Source organism: Podarcis muralis, chromosome 6 (assembly GCF_964188315.1).
Source record: "Podarcis muralis chromosome 6, rPodMur119.hap1.1, whole genome shotgun sequence".
NCBI classification, from domain to species: domain Eukaryota; kingdom Metazoa; phylum Chordata; class Lepidosauria; order Squamata; family Lacertidae; genus Podarcis; species Podarcis muralis.
In genome coordinates, this window is record NC_135660.1 from 95,836,339 (window position 1) to 95,854,059 (window position 17,721).

Consider the following 17,721-nt stretch of genomic DNA (forward strand, 5'->3'; position numbering starts at 1 on the left):
GAGTTTAACAGTAGCTTGCAGGACTTGTGCCATTCTCTATTACTGTCATGAGGCATTGACATAAAATGTTGTTATATTAATTTACTTTGAAAGGCTTAGAGATTAGAAAACATACCCTTGAAATCCCCAGTCACTTCCTAGAGTTTGAAAATAAAGATAATAATAATCTCAGGATAGCAAAAGCTGTTGCAGGAAAATGTTTTCCTCCCACCCAATTTCATAGCCCCATTCAGAGGCCACAAAAGTCTCTCTCTCTCTCTGTGTGTGTGTGTGTGTGTGTGTGAGAGAGAGAGAGAGAGAGAGAGAGAGAATTTCAATTATTTCAGCAGATGGAGTGAATTTTGTGAACAGGGTGTCAATAGCTATCCTCCCGAATGCATTTTGTTGTGTCCAGAATGGTGTCATGTAACTCCGTTCTAAGGGCATTCTAGGCAAAACAAAATGGCAGCAGACACCCAAATGCAGACAGGAGGAGTGCTACTGGTGACTACTGTCCCAACCACAACTTTTGTCATCTCCACCCAAAAATGCAGGTGAGGGAAGGCAGTTTAACTTTCTTTGTTCTCTCCTCCTCAACCTCACCACCAGCTCCTAAATTCAGGGGTTGGGAAACAGTTTGGTATTAGATTCGTAAAGGGAAAACCAACTGAAAATGAGTAAGATCAATCTAAGAGTGGGGAAAAAATGGAAGTGAGATTCTGCAGTTTATTTACAACATGGAGTGTGTGTTTTGTGTGCGGTGCAACTATTAATTTATTTGCCAAAGCAGAAAGGAGATCTCTTGGGCCGTAGGTTAAGACATCATATGCTTTGGATGTGGAAGGTCCCCAACTGCAGTCCATGGTTATGAAAAGGAAATCTGGATAGGAAAGATTCTTGACTAACCATTGGAGGAGCTGCTGCAAATCAGAGCCAAGAGGAGGCAGGACTTCCTCTTTAGTGTTTTACTATCATGTACGTAGATATGTATGGCCTAGAAGCCAAAGACTCAGCTGAACCTTTCCTGAGAAGTCAGAACTAACTATACATTTAGTTTTTCAGGCCTGTAACACTTCAGATTATGAGAAGGGACCACATTGACCATCTATCTATCTATCTATCTATCTATCTATCTATCTATCTATCTAACAGATAGGTAGCCGTGTTGGTCTGCCATAGTCAAAACAAAAAAAATTCCTTCCAGTAGCACCTTAAAGACCAACTAAGTTAGTTCTTGGTATGAGCTTTCGTGTGCATGTGGTATCTGAAGAAGTGTGCATGCACACGAAAGCTCATACCAAGAACTAACTTAGTTGGTCTTTAAGGTGCTACTGGAAGGAATTTTTTTTGTTTTATCTATCTATCTATCTATCTATCTATCTATCTATCTATCATCTATCTATCATCTATCTATCTATATCTATCTATCTATCTATCTATCTATCTATCTATCTATCTATCTATCTATCATCTATCTATCTATCTATCATCTATCTATCATCTCTCTCTCTCTCTCTCTCTCTCTCTCTCTCTCTATCTATCTATCTATCTAATCTATCTATCTATCTATATCTATCTATCATCTATCTATCTATATCTTTCTATCTATCTATCTATCTATCTATATACATACATATGTGTGTGTGTGTGTGTGTGTGTATACATACATACACACACACACACACACACACACACACGGAAACTAGCATAGAGCAAAAAAGTTTTCACTTAGTCCCCTGTTTTTTTATGCCAAGAAGTATTTAAAAATGCAATCTATTACCTACAGTCTAGAGAATAATAGCCCCAGAAGGCTGTACCATATGATTATACTAAATATATAAATCAGCCTTCAGCCATTTAAGCCAGTTTGGAAAATAGTACATATTGTAATTTTTTTTTTAACTACCAGAACAAAAATGAAACATATTGCAGTAGACTGAGTCAAACATCAGAAATGCTTCTCTTGTCCAAATTTATTTAATCTGGGTTTCCCTCCTTTTAATGGCTGTTTCTCATTAGTGCTTTCATTAATAAAATTTGTTGAGTTCATTCTTTGATCCAAACACCCTTCCCTTTTATGAGTCTCCCCCCCCCCCAACAAAAACCTCAGCTTGCCCTTCTGGGGTGTCTGAATAAGTGAGTCCTACTGTTCTACTAATGAGATGGGTAAACTGAATTAAATAAGAACACGAATCCTTGGCATTTAAACGTCAACCTAAACAATCCCAAATCGCCCACAGAATGTGCAAATTAACCTTATGTTTTGGTGTGTTTTCCCACAGCCACACACTCGAGACAACTGCTCTTTTGTGGCAATTGCCCTACATTTCCCTCAACTGTTTCACTTCCGTTATCTCGGCACTTTGCATCCCATAATTCATGGGGATGGATTAGTGCAGCTATGCATATGAGGCCGTGAATGTGGGATAACCTCTGTAGAAAAGGGTAATTCTGCGCTAACAAGTAAGGGGCCAATTTCTGCTAAGGGTACTGGGAGGAAAATTACGTTCTCTGTCTTTCCAGTCTGGTTCTCAAAAGTTCTGCATGCAGAAGTAGAAAAACAAGCCAACTCAAATGAAGTGTAGATGAAGTAACATAAAACTTGGGATTTATTCTTTTATTATTATTGATTAAATTTCTGAACCACACTTCCTACGGGAATCACAGGGCAATATAATACAACGCAAAAACACAAAAATGCATACCATGGTAACAAACAAAATTTAGTTTGTTTGCTGAACTGATGGACTAATAATTCATTCCCAGTCGTCTCTATGCTTGGTTAGATTAATTATTTCTTCCTTCTTCCTCTGCAGGACAATATTTTTAAGCTGGAAGATTCACATTTTGAAAACGGCAGAGGAAAAAGCCCCTATGACCCCAAACTGCTGACAGCTTCTCTTTTAATAGGTAGGATTTATTTATTTGTTTGTTTATTTTCATAAAATAGGCTTTATCTATAGGTACCTGCTTCTTCCTGTTCCTGATGGTTATCAGAGCCTCTGCTTCCTTATTTCAACATCTTCCCAGGGAGAAATGGAATGTGGTTTTGTTTGGCTGCACCACAAGTGAAGACACGCTTAATCCTACACAACAATAGCAACCCATAATTTCTGATGATAGACATGCCACTTGGGAAATTCCAATCTTTACAATAGTGCAATCATTACACTATGAATGTGAACTTATGGACAATGGCAACGATGCAAAATTCTGGTTCTTAAATCATGCACATGGTCTTTGTGTTCAGGGCAGACTCTCCCCTTCAGATTTTCTTCACTGTGTGCTTCTCCCCATGCATAAGCAGCAGCAGGAAGGAACATGAGAGGGGGAGCAAAGTGGCTGTGCCATTCTCTACCCCCTTAAAGGTAAAGGTAAAGGTTGAGGACTCCTGACAGTTAAGTCCAGTCACAAACAACTCTGGGGTTGCGGCTCTCATCTCGCTTTACTGGCCGAGGGAGCCAGCGTTTGTCTGCAGACAGTTTTTCTGGGTCATGTGGCCAGCATGACTAAGCCGCTTCTGGAGAACCAGAGCAGCGCACGGAAATGTCGTTTACCTTCCTGCCGGAGCGGTACCTATTTATCTACTTGCACATGACGTGCTTTCGAACTGCTAGGTTGGCAGGAGCAGGGACCGAGCAACGGGAGCTCACCCCGTCGCAGGGTTTGAACCGCCTACTTTCTGATTGGCAAGCCCTAGGCTCTGTGGTTTAGACCACAGCGCCACCCGCATCCCACTCTACCCCCTTACCTAAGAATAATTCTGGGAGCCATGGTGCCTGAATAGGCTGTAGAAGGTTCCTGTTCAAAAACCTAACAGGCTCCTGCCCTTGCTAGAAAATTGTGGACATGCAACAAAGTTAGAATTTGAACATGTGTGGAGGCAATTGGTATTTCATTATCATGAAGGCCCAGGAAATTCAAAAAGTGATTAGTGGCATGATGTTACTTGAGCAACAAAGATACGCATTTTAAAGAAAGAACATTGCTCCCTATTTTCTAGATGTTCTTCAGGGGACGGAAAGCATTTCAATATGAGTTTCTCTTCTTCTGCACCTAAGAAGAGTAATTCTGACTTTTAACCAACCCTTGATTCTTTTTCCTGCATCTGAAAGTTCAGGTGATTACTCCCCTGAGGTCCCGGCCTTGCTGCAACTTGCACCCTGTATTTACTCAAAACAGAAGGGAGAGAAAGTACGCCTGAAAAGACGGGTATATAAATTAGTGCCTGGGGCAACTTTAATTTTTGGTGCTGCCTCTCCAGAGAGGCTGACTTCCCTATTTGCATTAATATTCAGTCAAGAAAGAATACGATGACAAGGGCGTCTTACGCAAACCTCATGGCATGTAGCCAAATGAAGTCAATGGAGTGCTGTCTTCTCGCATTCCTTTTTCATGTGGACTTACAATGATACAATGATTTTGGGTTTTTTGGATTTTCTTCTCTTTTTTCTTTTTTCACAAATCCTTTCTTCTTGTGTGGAAGACATACGGAATTGGAGGCAAGGTGTTAAGGAAGAGAGAAATCAATATGAAGAGCAGAGGTGATGGCTTTTAACATATTCAGGAGGACAGAAAGCTGCCTTATATTAGGTCAGACTATTCACCCATCGAGCCTCATATTGTCTATTCTACCAGAGGGGGCATCCACATTAGTGCCTTAGAGCACAATTAAGTCCCCCCCCCCCGGGCGCCAGTGTGTTTCACAGCTCTTTCACCCATGGAAAAAGGTAAAGATAAAGGACCCCTGGATGGTTAAGTCCAGTCAAAGGTGACTATGAGGTGCAGCAATGCTCATCTCGCTTTCAGGCCGACGGAATTGGCATTTGTCCACAGACAGTTTTCCTGTGGCCAGTGTGACTAAACCATTTCTAGTGCAATGGAACACCGTGATGTAAACCAGAGTGCACGGAAATGCCATTTACCTTCCTGCCACAGTGGTACCTATTTATCTACTTGCATGGGTGTGCTTTCAAACTGCTAGGTTGGCAGGAGCTAGAAAAGAGCAACGGGAGCTCACCCCACTGTGCAGATTCAAACTACCAACCTTTCAATCAGCAAGCCCAAGAGGCTTAGTGGTTTAGATCACAGTACCACCCGTGTCCATAGATATTCACAGCAGCGCAGTGTGCACCTTGGCTAGAGATGAATGAGTAGGGGAGGCTGGTCCATTTGTGCACCACCAAGATCTCTCTGTCATCAGCCAACCCTCACTTGCTTACCTTCTAACATCAAATCTATTCAGGGTCATTGTGACTGTCAGTCTTATACTTGCAGGAATGAGGAGGATGGGGACAAAACTAGAATCATTCAGCTGAACCTGTTACGATTCTGGCTCCATATTCTGTTTTTGCTCCCTGATTCCCACCCCACCAGTCTCAATGGCCATCAGTCGCCACTGCAAATTTAGAACAGCTTAAAGACTCCAATCCATGTGAAGTTGTTTTAAACAGTGGTATCTTATCAGCTCAGGTAGGAAAACTATTGAACAGTAGAATCCCTAATCTGTCCTGCATACTCAATGCCAGGTACAAATATGTGAACTGGAATCTCAGCGAAACAGGAACTCCCCCCACCCCCAAGCCACATCAAGCCAGGAATTGAATTTTGTAAGCTCAAAACATTTTTAAAATACACATATGAGCACACTGCTGTTTTTTTAATCACTCCTAATTCAATAATATTTTTAAATGTTTCATAGCTATTAATTCCTCTGTCCTAAATGTTTCTTGCTCGATCTCCTTCCAAATGGTTTTCATTACTTTGAAGAGCTGTTCATTTATGATAACCGTTACTCAGGTGTGTTGAGCTGTGGCAGAGATGTGCGCAGCTCTCAGGCATCATTTAGCTGCAATTCATTATTAATCTTCCCAGTGTGTGTCCATGAGGAGGTCTCCACATCAAATTTACCTGGTCCAGGAAGAATGCGAGAACATTTTAAAGACCAAACAAGAGTAAGGGAGGAGGGAATTGCATATTTTTCTATGGTACTTTTGTAATGGAGATTATTAATTAATGAACAAAGCTAAGGTTACACAATCTGTTCTTCTTTAAGGACACAACCTAAGCTTCACTTTAGCAAGCTCCACTGAATTGTGAAGCAGGAGCTCTGAATCTCTTGTTCAATGCCCGTTCATCCCAATGATGGATGCGCAGAATAACTTTCCTGTGGACTGTGCCCATTCAGATTTGAATCTCCTACCGTTAGATGTATATAGAAATGTTTGGGCTGTATTCAACTAAGTCCTACTCAGATTAGACTCCTTTAATGAACCTAAGCTAGTTACGACTATTAACTTCAGTGAGTAAGAGTAGCATCAACCAGAATATAGAAACCCTTGACGCCTTTGGTCACACCATAACTTAGTGAGAACAAAGAAAACAGCCTTGACAAAACAGAACACATGAGAGAGCTTGCATCAGCTGTAGTTACTTTGATATGGAGAAAGCTCTCTGTGCTTGGTTAATGAGACACAGAGACTGTGTGACTCCCTTTCTGCTGAGGATCCAGTTCCTTCTGTTCCCTTCAGTTACCACTTGGGGTGTTTTGCTTAGCTCCCTCTGAGCTGTGATGGTGTCCATAACTTAAACAAAATGGAAGGGACTGTCAAACAATGGTAAGTTTATAAACCAACATAAGGGGCAGCCAACATTACTTGTTAGTCCCAAACTCTAGGAAAACCCAATCTTTGCTTCTAATATTCACTGTGGTCAATTCAGTTTTTTAATCAAACTGAGGAGAGTTTCAACCAGCAGTAGCCACCATACACAGAGCTCCCAAACTTGGGATATTCCCATGCAAGACCTCTAGTTGATTAAGATCAATGTTTTTCAGTGGGCACCTTGAAAGGATTAAGCTTTGCACCCGTGACATTCAGGCTGGGCAACACATTGGCTTCTTCTAGGATGTCTTCCCTGAATGTATGGATACCTTTACTAAGTTCTTTTCTGACAAGGACCATACATATCTATGCAAATTATTAGGGCAAGTAAATAAAAAAAAAAGGTTTTGGATCTTAATCAATACCCATGATATATGCAGAGCGAGACCAGAAGAACGTTACATGACCTTTCAGCCAGGAGAGACCTGAATCCCAGCAAGTGTTCAGGAAAGGTGCTTGAAGGAACCATCTCTCTCTCTCTCCCTTTCCACTCATATTGTGCATCCTCCAGCTTTCTGTCGCTCTCTAACATGGCCAAGAAACAAAATCCACGATGCATGAAAATTGGAGCAGTATCCCAGAGTGCACCATTGGATTATCTCCCATAGAAATGAATTGTTGCCAGTCATTGCTGTGGGGGAAATGAAGCATTGGGATTTCGTGGAGGGGGCTGCAGTGTGCCCCCTCCACGAAATCCTGTGGGAAGGATGGGGACCTCAGTGTCTATCTGTGTACAAAGCAGAAACCTTTCACATACAAGCTCCATAACGTATAAAAAAATACTGCAAACGTCTGGTTTTAAACACACACACACAAGTACTACTTGCATATACAAATGCACATGAATGAATATATATACACACATACTTTGGCTTCTGAAATCTCTTGCTCTGGGTGACCTCTTCCCCTCTTTGACAACGATGAAATGAAAGCAGCCTTCTTGTCTTTCCCTTGATTTATATTGATTCCTCCCAAGTCTCTGGAGAGAGCTGACAAGCAAATGGGGGTAAAGTTAAGTAAAGGCTAACAGAGGCATCAAAGGCATTTTCTCAAGCACAGTACATAATAAGAGCTATAATTAAGTGATTGTCTCTCCTTTTAAAAATAGCAAGTGGCAGATGAGACAGAAAGATGATAAATAGGTAATTAATGTGCTGTTCTCTTTCACTCGATTTTGATTATACCTCCTGCTGGGGAGAAGAGGCCTCGTTGCTTTTAATCTTCTTCTCATTCCACCTATTTCCACTATCATGTTTTCTCCCATTCCGGCTCTTATGATGCGCAGCCCTGCTTGCAGCCTTTCAAGGGAAGGCGGCTCAACTTTCCCAGCAGGCATGATCAGACATGGCTGCCCCGCCATGGAAATGTATTCTAAAATTGGCATGGAAAATACGAGCATGCCTTGGAACTAATAAGCTTGTTTCCAACAAAGTCGTATTCAATTCTGTCGAGGGCATTTGCTGGGGCCGTGACAAATGGGATACCTGAACTTTAATAACCAGTCAATTCATTCCATGATTTTTGCTTTGAAAGGCAAAGATCCTTATTCAGTGCTCCGTGAGCCTTCCTAAAGAAGAATCAACGCAAGCACGGTCATTCCAGCATTAACTGCAGTTCCATGTATACTAAAGAAATAGGTTCAGCTGTGGGCCAACAGGGATGGCCTGAAACTCTGGCAGGCCAGTTGCCAAGGCCCACTTGCCATGCTTCCAGGGGAGCTGAAGGGGTCTGCAGGCACTCATAATAATAATAATAATAATTTATTATTTGTACCCCGCCCATCTGGCTGGGTTTCCCCAGCCACTCTGGGCGGCTTCCAACAAATATGAAAAATACACAAAAATGTCACATATTAAAAACTTCCCTGAACAGGGCTGCCTTCAGATGTCTTCTGAATGTCAGGTAGTTGTTTATCACTTTGACATCTGATGGGAGGGCGTTCCACAGGGCGGGCGCCACTACCGAGAAGGCCCTTTGCCTGGTTCCCTGTAACTTGGCCTCTCGCAGTGAGGGAACCACCAGAAGGCCCTCGGAACTGGACCTCAGTGTCCGGGCAGAACGATGGGGGAGGGGACGCTCCTTCAGATATACTGGACCGAGGCCGTTTAGGGCTTTAAAGGTCAGCACCAACACTTTGAATTGTGCTCGGAAACGTACTGGGAGCCAATGTAGGTCTTTCAAGACCGGTGTTCTATGGTCTCGGCGGCCGCTCCCAGTCACCAGTCTAGCTGCCGCATTCTGTATTAGTTGTAGTTTCCGGGTCACCTTCAAAGGTAGCCCCACGTAGAGCGCATTGCAGTAGTCGAAGCGGGAGATAACCAGAGCATGCACCACTCTGGCGAGACAGTCTGCAGGCAGATAGGGTCTCAGCCTACGTACCAGATGGAGCTGGTAAACAGCTGCCCTGGATACAGATTTGACCTGTGCCTCCATGGACAGCTGTGAGTCCAAAATGACTCCCAGGCTGCGCACCTGGTCCTTCAGGGGCCCAGTTACCCCATTCAGGACCAGGGAATCCCCCACACCCGCCCGCCCCCTGTCCCCCCAAAACAGTACTTGTGTCTTGTCAGGATTCAACCTCAATCTGTTAGCCGCCATCCATCCTCCAACCGCCTCCAGACACTCACACAGGACCTTCACTGCCTTCACTGGTTCTGACTTAAAAGAGAGGTAGAGCTGGGTATCATCCGCATACTGATGAACACCCAGCCCAAACCTCCTGATGATCTCTCCCAGTGGCTGCATGTAAATGTTGAAAAGCATCTGGGCAGAAATCTGTAGCCAGAACCCTTGAGCCCCCAAGTCAAGTGACTGCTGGCAACCAGAGGCATACCTAGGGGGTGGCCAGAATGGCTCCACCAAAGGAGCAGGCTCAGGGGCTAGGAGTAAAAGCAGTGAGTGGAGGGAATGAAGGAGGCAGGGAGGCAGGCAGATGGGCAGGCAGACTGAGAAAGGAAGAGCAGAACAGACCCAACGCCGTTGGCCACGGAAGTCACTGGCCGAGTGGGAGAGGTGATAAAAAGCCAACTTTTTGAGTTCCTGGCTCATGGTCTCTTCTGTCTTTGGAGACATCTCCTTGCTAGGGTGTGTGTGTGGCACCAGTACAGCTCCTTGCACAAGGGAGCCTAGGTATGCATCTGTGGTATGCAACTACATTCCAACAATCTGCTTCAGTTCCTTAATCTTGGTTCTGGGAAGGTATCAGGCTGATCTTCTGTGTTTTCCTAGAGCAATGTGGTGCCTTGCTTTGGCTCCTGCCTTGTTGACTTTCCCCCCACTCCCTCTCTTGTAGACCACCCATTGACCTTGGCCCCTTGGCCTATTCAACAGAATTTGCAACAGCTAGCTGCTTCTGTCACAGTCCACAGACATTTTCCATCATCACTGTAGCCTAATCCTGCGATGGCACAGGCGCAAAGCCAATGCCGTCTGTGCACAGATTTGCCCATGACATTTCAGTGAGTGGAGCGTAAATTGTGCGCTTGGGAGCTCTGAACCACACATCCTAAAGTGGTTGATGTTGAGTAGCATCTGTCCTTGGCGTGTCTTTTTTGCGACATGGATAATTTTTTCCAAATTGTAAAGTGTGGCACACGGGCATGTTCTAAAAGATGGATAAAGGAAGGAAGGAACTGTGGTAAAAAGGAGGGGCTTTTTTGATTGTAAAAGAAATGAAACAAACTAGAATCCTAGAACTGAAGAGTTGGGGGGGGGGAGCCAAAGTGTCATCTAATCGAACCCCTCAATGCAGGAATCACAGCTTAGGACAAAGAAGAGAAAAATACGATGTCAAAAGAAACTCTCAGCGAGGAGAGGAAAGTCCAAAGGAGCGTGTGCTCTGATTTGAGATGGGAGATGGACTGAGGATCAACAGGAAGTGAGGAGCTAAGGCTTCTGTTGAGGCTGACACATTTCCTGTCTCTGGGCTGCAAGGCAGGCAGCGCTTGTCACTTGGACACCTCTGAGAATCACCAGAAAATAATGTTGCTCACCTAGATAACCTCCTCTAAATAACCAGGCATCATAAGCAAGGCATATATTGGCAACACTCCCTCCTCAAGTTTCTCTGCAAAAAGCTGGAATGAAAGAGGTAAACACGGAAGGTCCTGAAATGTATATGCCAGACCTTTGCCCGTGCAAATAGCTTTCAACCGTCATGCGTGTTGTGCATTGGCATTCTGTTTGCTCCTTTGTAATAAATTCTGATAGGTTCACTGAGTGGCTGATATTCCGTGCAATTTCATGCAATGTTACAGATGGTGAGCTTTATTCCGGAACGGCGGCAGATTTCATGGGCAGAGATTTTGCCATTTTCCGTACGCTGGGGCACCATCACCCAATCAGGACAGAGCAGCACGACTCCCGGTGGCTTAATGGTAAGTCAGGAATATCGTTTATCCACTTTCCATAGTTTTAAACGATGGCTAATTAACTTTAATGTGCAATACTCATTCACAGTCGCTCAGCACCACATTGGTATTGTCACAAATGAATGAAACTAATTGGGCTTGATTTTATGTGTGCTTTGATTTTAATTCCATTGTTATTTGTAGACTGTGGATTTTGCCTTAATATGGAGATGGGCAGCTTCTGTATTATTGAGAGTTGTGAACTGAGAGCCAAAAGTATGTTTTCTTCTGCAACCGATTCCCAACCCTGACATCCCCATGCACTGTCGAGTCAGACTGCATAATAAAATTGGCACATTTAGCACTAAGGTCTTCCCAGCTGTGAAGCACATGGGCTCAGGCATATGATCACATGCCAGTATTTAGATGTACATGTTTCATACAGATATCCAAAAGAGAGATAAAACATGCAATTGTAGAATGTCTCTGCTGCTTAAAACTGGGAGACATTTTTTTCTGTTCTTCATTAACAAAGCCATGGGTAACTTCTTTTCTTTTATCATATCTTGATTAAAATTTGTGAGTCTCCGGGAATCAGATAAAAATCTTTTTAGGGGTTAGTTCTGGTTCATAGGCCACCAGTTAACTATCCTGCCTTTAAACCGTCCTGGAAGGCCTTAGGCAGCTCTGCTTCTGCAAGACAAGCAAATTTCCTGGGGGGAAGTTTCACCACAGATGCAGAAAAGGACTGCCAGTGAGAATTGCATTATTGAACAAGCAGTTGGTATCAAGTCCCCACGCTCTGATTTTGAAAAGACCTTTCCTGTTTCAGTATAATCTGTTTCAACTCTAAAGCTCTCCATGGATGATCTCAGAAATTATGTTGATTGTTTACATAGACACACCAAACAGAAAAAAAGTAGATCATTTTTTCCCCTGAGCCAGTCCAATGGGATCTGCTAACATTCAAGGATGCATCCATTTCCCACCTTAGAATAGCTCATTTAGCAGGATTAGCTGAGAGCAGTGCAGTTACCTGTAGATTGAGTCTGAGCGTCGGCTGAGATGATAGTTGAAACTTACCGTACTTTTCTGTGTATTAGACAAGGGTTTTTTACTCCAAAATAAAGTAAAACATGGGAGGGTCGTCTTATACATGGGTAGTGCAGGGGGGGTGGGGGAGACATGGGCAATTGGTTGCACCTGCGAGCAGGATCTAGTGATTGGGTGGGTGAATGGTGTCTGCTGCAAGGGCCGCTTTGGATTGGCTGCTGCTTTGTCAATTGGGTGGGTTCATTTGTGGATGTGTATATGGTTGCTTTGGATTGGCTGCTGTTCTGCCAATTTGGCTTGCGTCGCTTGCGATTGTTAGCGTTTGCCAGTTGGGTGAATGATATTCGGTTCGACATTCCCCTCCCCCCTTGAAATATACTCAGAGTCGCAAAGTGATTTCATGCTCTTTATTCAGCTCATAGTGGTGAGGAGGAATGAATGAAAGTCCCCTCAAAGTATCTGCTTTATATACATTATTTACACAATGGGCTGCACATGATTGGCTAATTCTGGAATTCTACTGTAAGCCAATCCGGTTGTGGATTCGCTTCTATCTGGAGCATGATTGGGTAGTTCCTGCCAACCAATCATACTGCTGCATTGTTCTAGGACCAATCAGACTGCTGCGTTCTGAATCCTATTGTTCTAGGACCAATCAGACTGCTGGCCTTTTGGATCCTATTGTTCTAGGACCAATCAGACTGCTGCAGTTTGGATCCTATTCAACTCAGTACATAACACCCCTCCCCTCTAAGTTCCAGTCCTGCCCGGGAGGTCGCATTCATAGTCCTCGAGGTACGCCGGCGGCCTACGTGTGCGTTGCGGCCTGGGGTGTTCGCTGGTCCGGGGTTCAGGTTCTGGCTCGTGTTCCAAGGATGCTGGCTGTGATGGGGCTGTTTGGTCTGGCGCAACCGGCTCGCTCAGTCGTGGTTCTGGTTCCGGTGTCCCACCCCTCAAAAAAAAAAAAAAATCACCCAGCAACCCGTGGGCATCCCCCCAAAAAAACAACCCTCAACAATTCTGGTTAATTCTCCCCCCAAAAAGCTCAACAACTCTGTGCCATCTCCCCCCATTTTCTTAAATTTGAGCCCCCCAAAATAGGGGGCATCTTATACATGGGGGTGCCTTATAGATGGGAAAGTATGGTATGTGATCTGCCTAATGCAGCCTCCTCTGGTGGCCCAAATGCAGCAGGCAATGAGTTGAACCTGATGGAATAATTTGGGGAGGGGGCATAGAGCTAGCCAGAGAGGGCTGTGGTATGAGGTGAGTCCCAGATAGAGACAGGAGGGCAGCATTTTTTGGGAGGGGGGCCGGCCTGATATTCTCCAGCACCACTATGTTCCAGTGGCCTTACAGTATCCTGGTGACCCTAGTGTGGCCTTGAATGCCTGGCCTTTGAGAGCCTCTTCCGTGGCTGCGGCTCACCTCTTGGGGCAGAGCTGCCATAGCAGCCTCTTTGCAGAGGCATCACTATTGGGAGGGGGAGGTGAAGAGGCAAAAGGCAGCAGTGGAATTGGGACTGTGCAGGCACACCAGTGGAGCCCACAAAGTTCAGATTTTGTCACCGCCTTGTCCCTCGCCTTCCACAGTGCTGCCCTTGCTCAGTGGCGGAGGAACCCTCTCCAGAACCCGGGGCAGCACAGCCCGTATGGACTGCGCTTGTGCGGCATCCCATGCGTGCGCGCTCTGTATGGAATGCCGCACAAGTGCAGTCCGTACGGGCTGCCGCTCGCACGGGACGGCCATGTGGGCTGCTGCTTGCATGGCGACCGTACAGACTGCTGCATGAGTGGCATCCTGTATGGACTGTACATGTGTGGCGACCATACGGGCTGCCGCTCTCGCGCGATGGCCATATGGTTGCCTTGCAAGAGGCAGCCCCGTACAGATGCCTGTACGGACGCCACACGAGCAGCGCCCATACGGATTGCAGGCGCCCTCGGTTGCTCTACAACCAGGGGGAGGCAGGGGCCATCTTGTCACCCCTTCCAGAGTGGCACCTGGGGCAAACCGCCCCCCCCGCCCCCTTCCTACGCGGCTGTTCCTTCAGCTCCGTCCCACTGTGCAAACTGCGCCTGCTCTTCCCCCTGCTCCTCCTTGCAGCGATCCGGACCATGCTGTCAGAGAGGAAATAATAATAATAATAATAATAATAATAATAATAATAATAATAATAATAAATTTTATTTATATCCCGCCCTCCCCAGCCGAAGCTGGGCTCAGGGCGGCTAACAACAATAAAATAATGCAACGTTCTAAAAACATTTCATTATAAAATTTATTAAAATCAAATTGATGGCAACCATTAAGCAAAAATTATGTGCAGATTGCCAGTCAGGCTGTGCCCTGACCAAAGGCCTGGTGGAACAACTCTGTCTTGCAGGCCCTGCGGAAAGATGTCAAGTCCTGCAGGGCCCTAGTCTCTTGTGACAGAGCGTTCCACCAGATCGGAGCTACAACCGAAAAAGCCCTGGCTCTGGTTGAGGCCAGCCTAACCTCTCTGTGGCCTGGGACCTTCAAGATGTTTTTATTTGAAGACCGTAAGTTCCTCTGTGGGACATACCAGGAGGCCTTTTTATTTTCAATAGCCATATGCAGCCCCACACAAAGCCCCAGACTGGTGTCTTCTTGGGTTCCCACTTCCGTCTTGTCTCAATTCACACTTTTCCTTTGTGCTGCCTGGGTGCTTGATTAGCTCAGCTTTCCTCCCAGACTCTCTTACAGAAGGCAGGCAGTATCTCCCTAAGTGCTTCCTTCCCCTGCTGCTGACACCTATGAGCTCCGCATCCCTTTTCCTAAAATCTTTCAGTATGTTTTGGAGGTGGCATTTGTCATTCCAGCCATGTGGGTTTGATTTGCTTCAAGCCACAACTTTAGGCAAGTGCTCCTGCCACACCTTATGGTTCCTATACGCTCCAGCTGCAGAAGTCGGAATCGCAAAAGCTCTGCCTTTGAGAACCAATTGCTGCCCATGGAAGAGGACTGGAAGAAATTTAAGGACTATTTACAAAAACATTGTAAACTGTATGAATCTTAAGAAGATGCAAGAGTAAAAATAAAAATAAAAATGTGGCACCAGTAAGTTAGTTGATAAGAATTTGAGAATGGATGGAATTTGGGGAAAAAGTGAACTTGTTTTTTGGTTAATATTATGACTAAATTACCGGTAAATATTTAAGTCTTTTGGGACACAAACCTAAGCTTAGAGACATAATATTGGAAGAATACAATTAAGGAATTGAAACAAGGTGATAATTTTCTGTTTAGAATTTTATAAAATTGGAAAGCAGGAGCGAAAGATGTGAGGAAGTCCAAAAGTGACGAAAGCAAGAATCTGACCTTGATGGTATATACTTTCTGTTTTCTTTTTTTGTATGTTTCTCTTTGTTTTTTTTGTTTTTTGTCTGTTTATTGTATGTTTAAAAAACTCTGAATAAAAACTTTTTTTTTTAAAAAAAGAGAGAACCAATTGCTGCCCACTGTCACAAGGAAATTCCACAATGGCTTTGGACTTGTACTGTAAACTAAGGCAGAAGCAGCAATGAGGGAAGGGGGGGGGCAGGAATGCCTTTTAATTCAACGGGCACCCTGTGCCAGACGTAATGACTCACTGATTGGGAGCCCTGTAGGCGCTAACGCAATATAAATAACAACTATGAACCTCTGCCAAGCATATGGCGCTGCTCGATGTTAGCATCATGAGAACGGTGTGTGTGCCATTTGTGAGAAATACTTCGGGAACAGTTATTCCTTGGTTTTACTTCCACTCTAATTTTAGTCAAGATAGCTGGACTTCAGAGTATGTCAAGGGGTGAAAAGGGAGATTTTTATTATTATTATTCTTTTGGCTTTCTGTGGACCTATAACCAAAGAATCTTCCGGAACACTATCTTTACTCTCCCCAGCTGATTGATCCCAAGGATAACCTGCCCTAGCTCAGTCATGCAAGTAAAAGCTGCTTTTGTGCTGTAGATCCACACACTGACAGCTGAGTCAGGAGGATTTATGCAGCGAGAGAGCGCAGTCATTGTCCACTGTCCCCATGGCTCAGTGCCGAAACTGTGGCACTCCCCTCTCTCCTTTTGAATTGCGCTCACCAGTCTCTCAGCGCTGAATGCGAGAACTGATTTTTCCCAAGTTAGCACTAAGGATGCATCTGAGAGGATCAGGAAATGGAAACGGCCTGAGGACAGAGAGGGGGTAAGATTACCTACCCAGAGCTTCTTGCAACCCCTCTAGAAATCAAAGCCTTTAGAAGCCGGAAGCTTTTATGGAATTCAAATGTGTGTATCTCCTCTGACTCACCAAAGGGAGGCTATTGGGTTATACTCCTTGCACGTGGTGCCTTCAGAGTAATAGTTTTCAAACTCAGGGGACCCTTTCCAGGTCGATTTGTCTGCCCTGGAAACCCAGTTCATTGTACAGCACTCTCTAGGGCAAGTTCTAGCATGTGCTATGTTCATGGGGGAAATCAGCTGTCTGTTAGGCCTCTCTTTCTGCAGGCTGAAGGGGCTGTGGGGGCTGAGGGCATCCTCCCACCCCCCATTAAAGTCCTTTCCGGCTACCTTAGGGAACTGAGAGATCTCTCTTCCCCCCTCCCATCCACATGCACACTAGGGAGGGAAGAATCTCTCAAGTTTGGTTCCTCTGTTTTATCCAGTGGTAAGTAATAATAATAATAATAATAATAATAATAATAATAATAATAATAATAATAAATGTCCCATATCTGCATATGCATGAGTTTGTTTTTTAAAAACAACAGCCTATGAAAAGTCATATGCATTTTCATGTACACTTCTACTAACACACTTTTTGCAAGCAATTTTCCTATAATAAAATGCATTTTGCACATTATTTTTTTACTAATGTACACTTTTTTGTATGTGCTTTTCATTAATGTGCACATTTCTGAATGCATTCTTTGGCTGAAGAACTGCATCTCCATTTGGATTAGTTTTGAAGGAGAACTGTGCCTCATTTCATATATTCCTTTGGGGAAGACATATCTGGTATGTTTGCATCAAACTGCAGATTGAACATATTCCTCCCTCATCCTTAACACACACACACACACACACACACACACACACAATCTTTTTCTTTTTTCTTTTTTGCAGTTTTTCCTTTTTTTGACAAAAAGGTTCTTAATCTTTAGACCGGCAGCTTTCACTGTAAAAATCTTAAGCTCAGCAAATTTCAATATTAGGGGCAGACAGATAGATGTTTTTGTCCAACTCCCTCCACTTCTCTCCGCAAGGAAATAAATGGTTGTATTCCCTTTATGCAGAGCTGAGGTTTTTTAAAAGAGAGAGAGAGAAATGTTATGGGATGTTTTCGTCATGTCCTTGCTTTTTATTCAGTTTTGTAAAGCTTCTTGATGTTTATACCATACTCTCTGTGGCTTTAAAAAAAAAAAAAAAAACTAAGTGGGAAAATAACCATGCCAAGTTCTCCAGAGACATTGTCCTTAAGCTGCTGAGTACTATAGAAGTTGAGTGAGTATTCAGTGAGAGAGAGAGAGAGAGGGAATGCCCTCATAATTTCACAGCCTTTGGGATGGGAAACATGGCCTTGATCCTCAGTCGTACAGCACTTTCTAGCAATATTTTTTAGTAACTTCATCTGATGGAATGCTTCCATTTCTGGATCTGTTGATCTCTGAGCACATTTTG

At 44.1% G+C, this 17,721-nt stretch overlaps 1 protein-coding gene across 2 annotated transcripts in view; it reads left to right on the forward strand.

Annotated features, from left to right (window-relative positions):
* SEMA3A (semaphorin 3A) overlaps positions 1–17,721 on the forward strand; it is a 194,222-nt gene that overhangs the window by 121,989 nt on the left and 54,512 nt on the right. Inside the window, exons 5-6 of one of the 2 annotated variants that reach the window (XM_028728771.2) lie at positions 2,796–2,889; positions 10,898–11,017. In XM_028728771.2, the coding sequence (XP_028584604.2) occupies positions 2,796–2,889; positions 10,898–11,017 (214 nt within the window). The remainder of the gene's footprint in view (positions 1–2,795; positions 2,890–10,897; positions 11,018–17,721) is intronic. The other variant, XM_028728772.2, reaches the window with a different exon arrangement.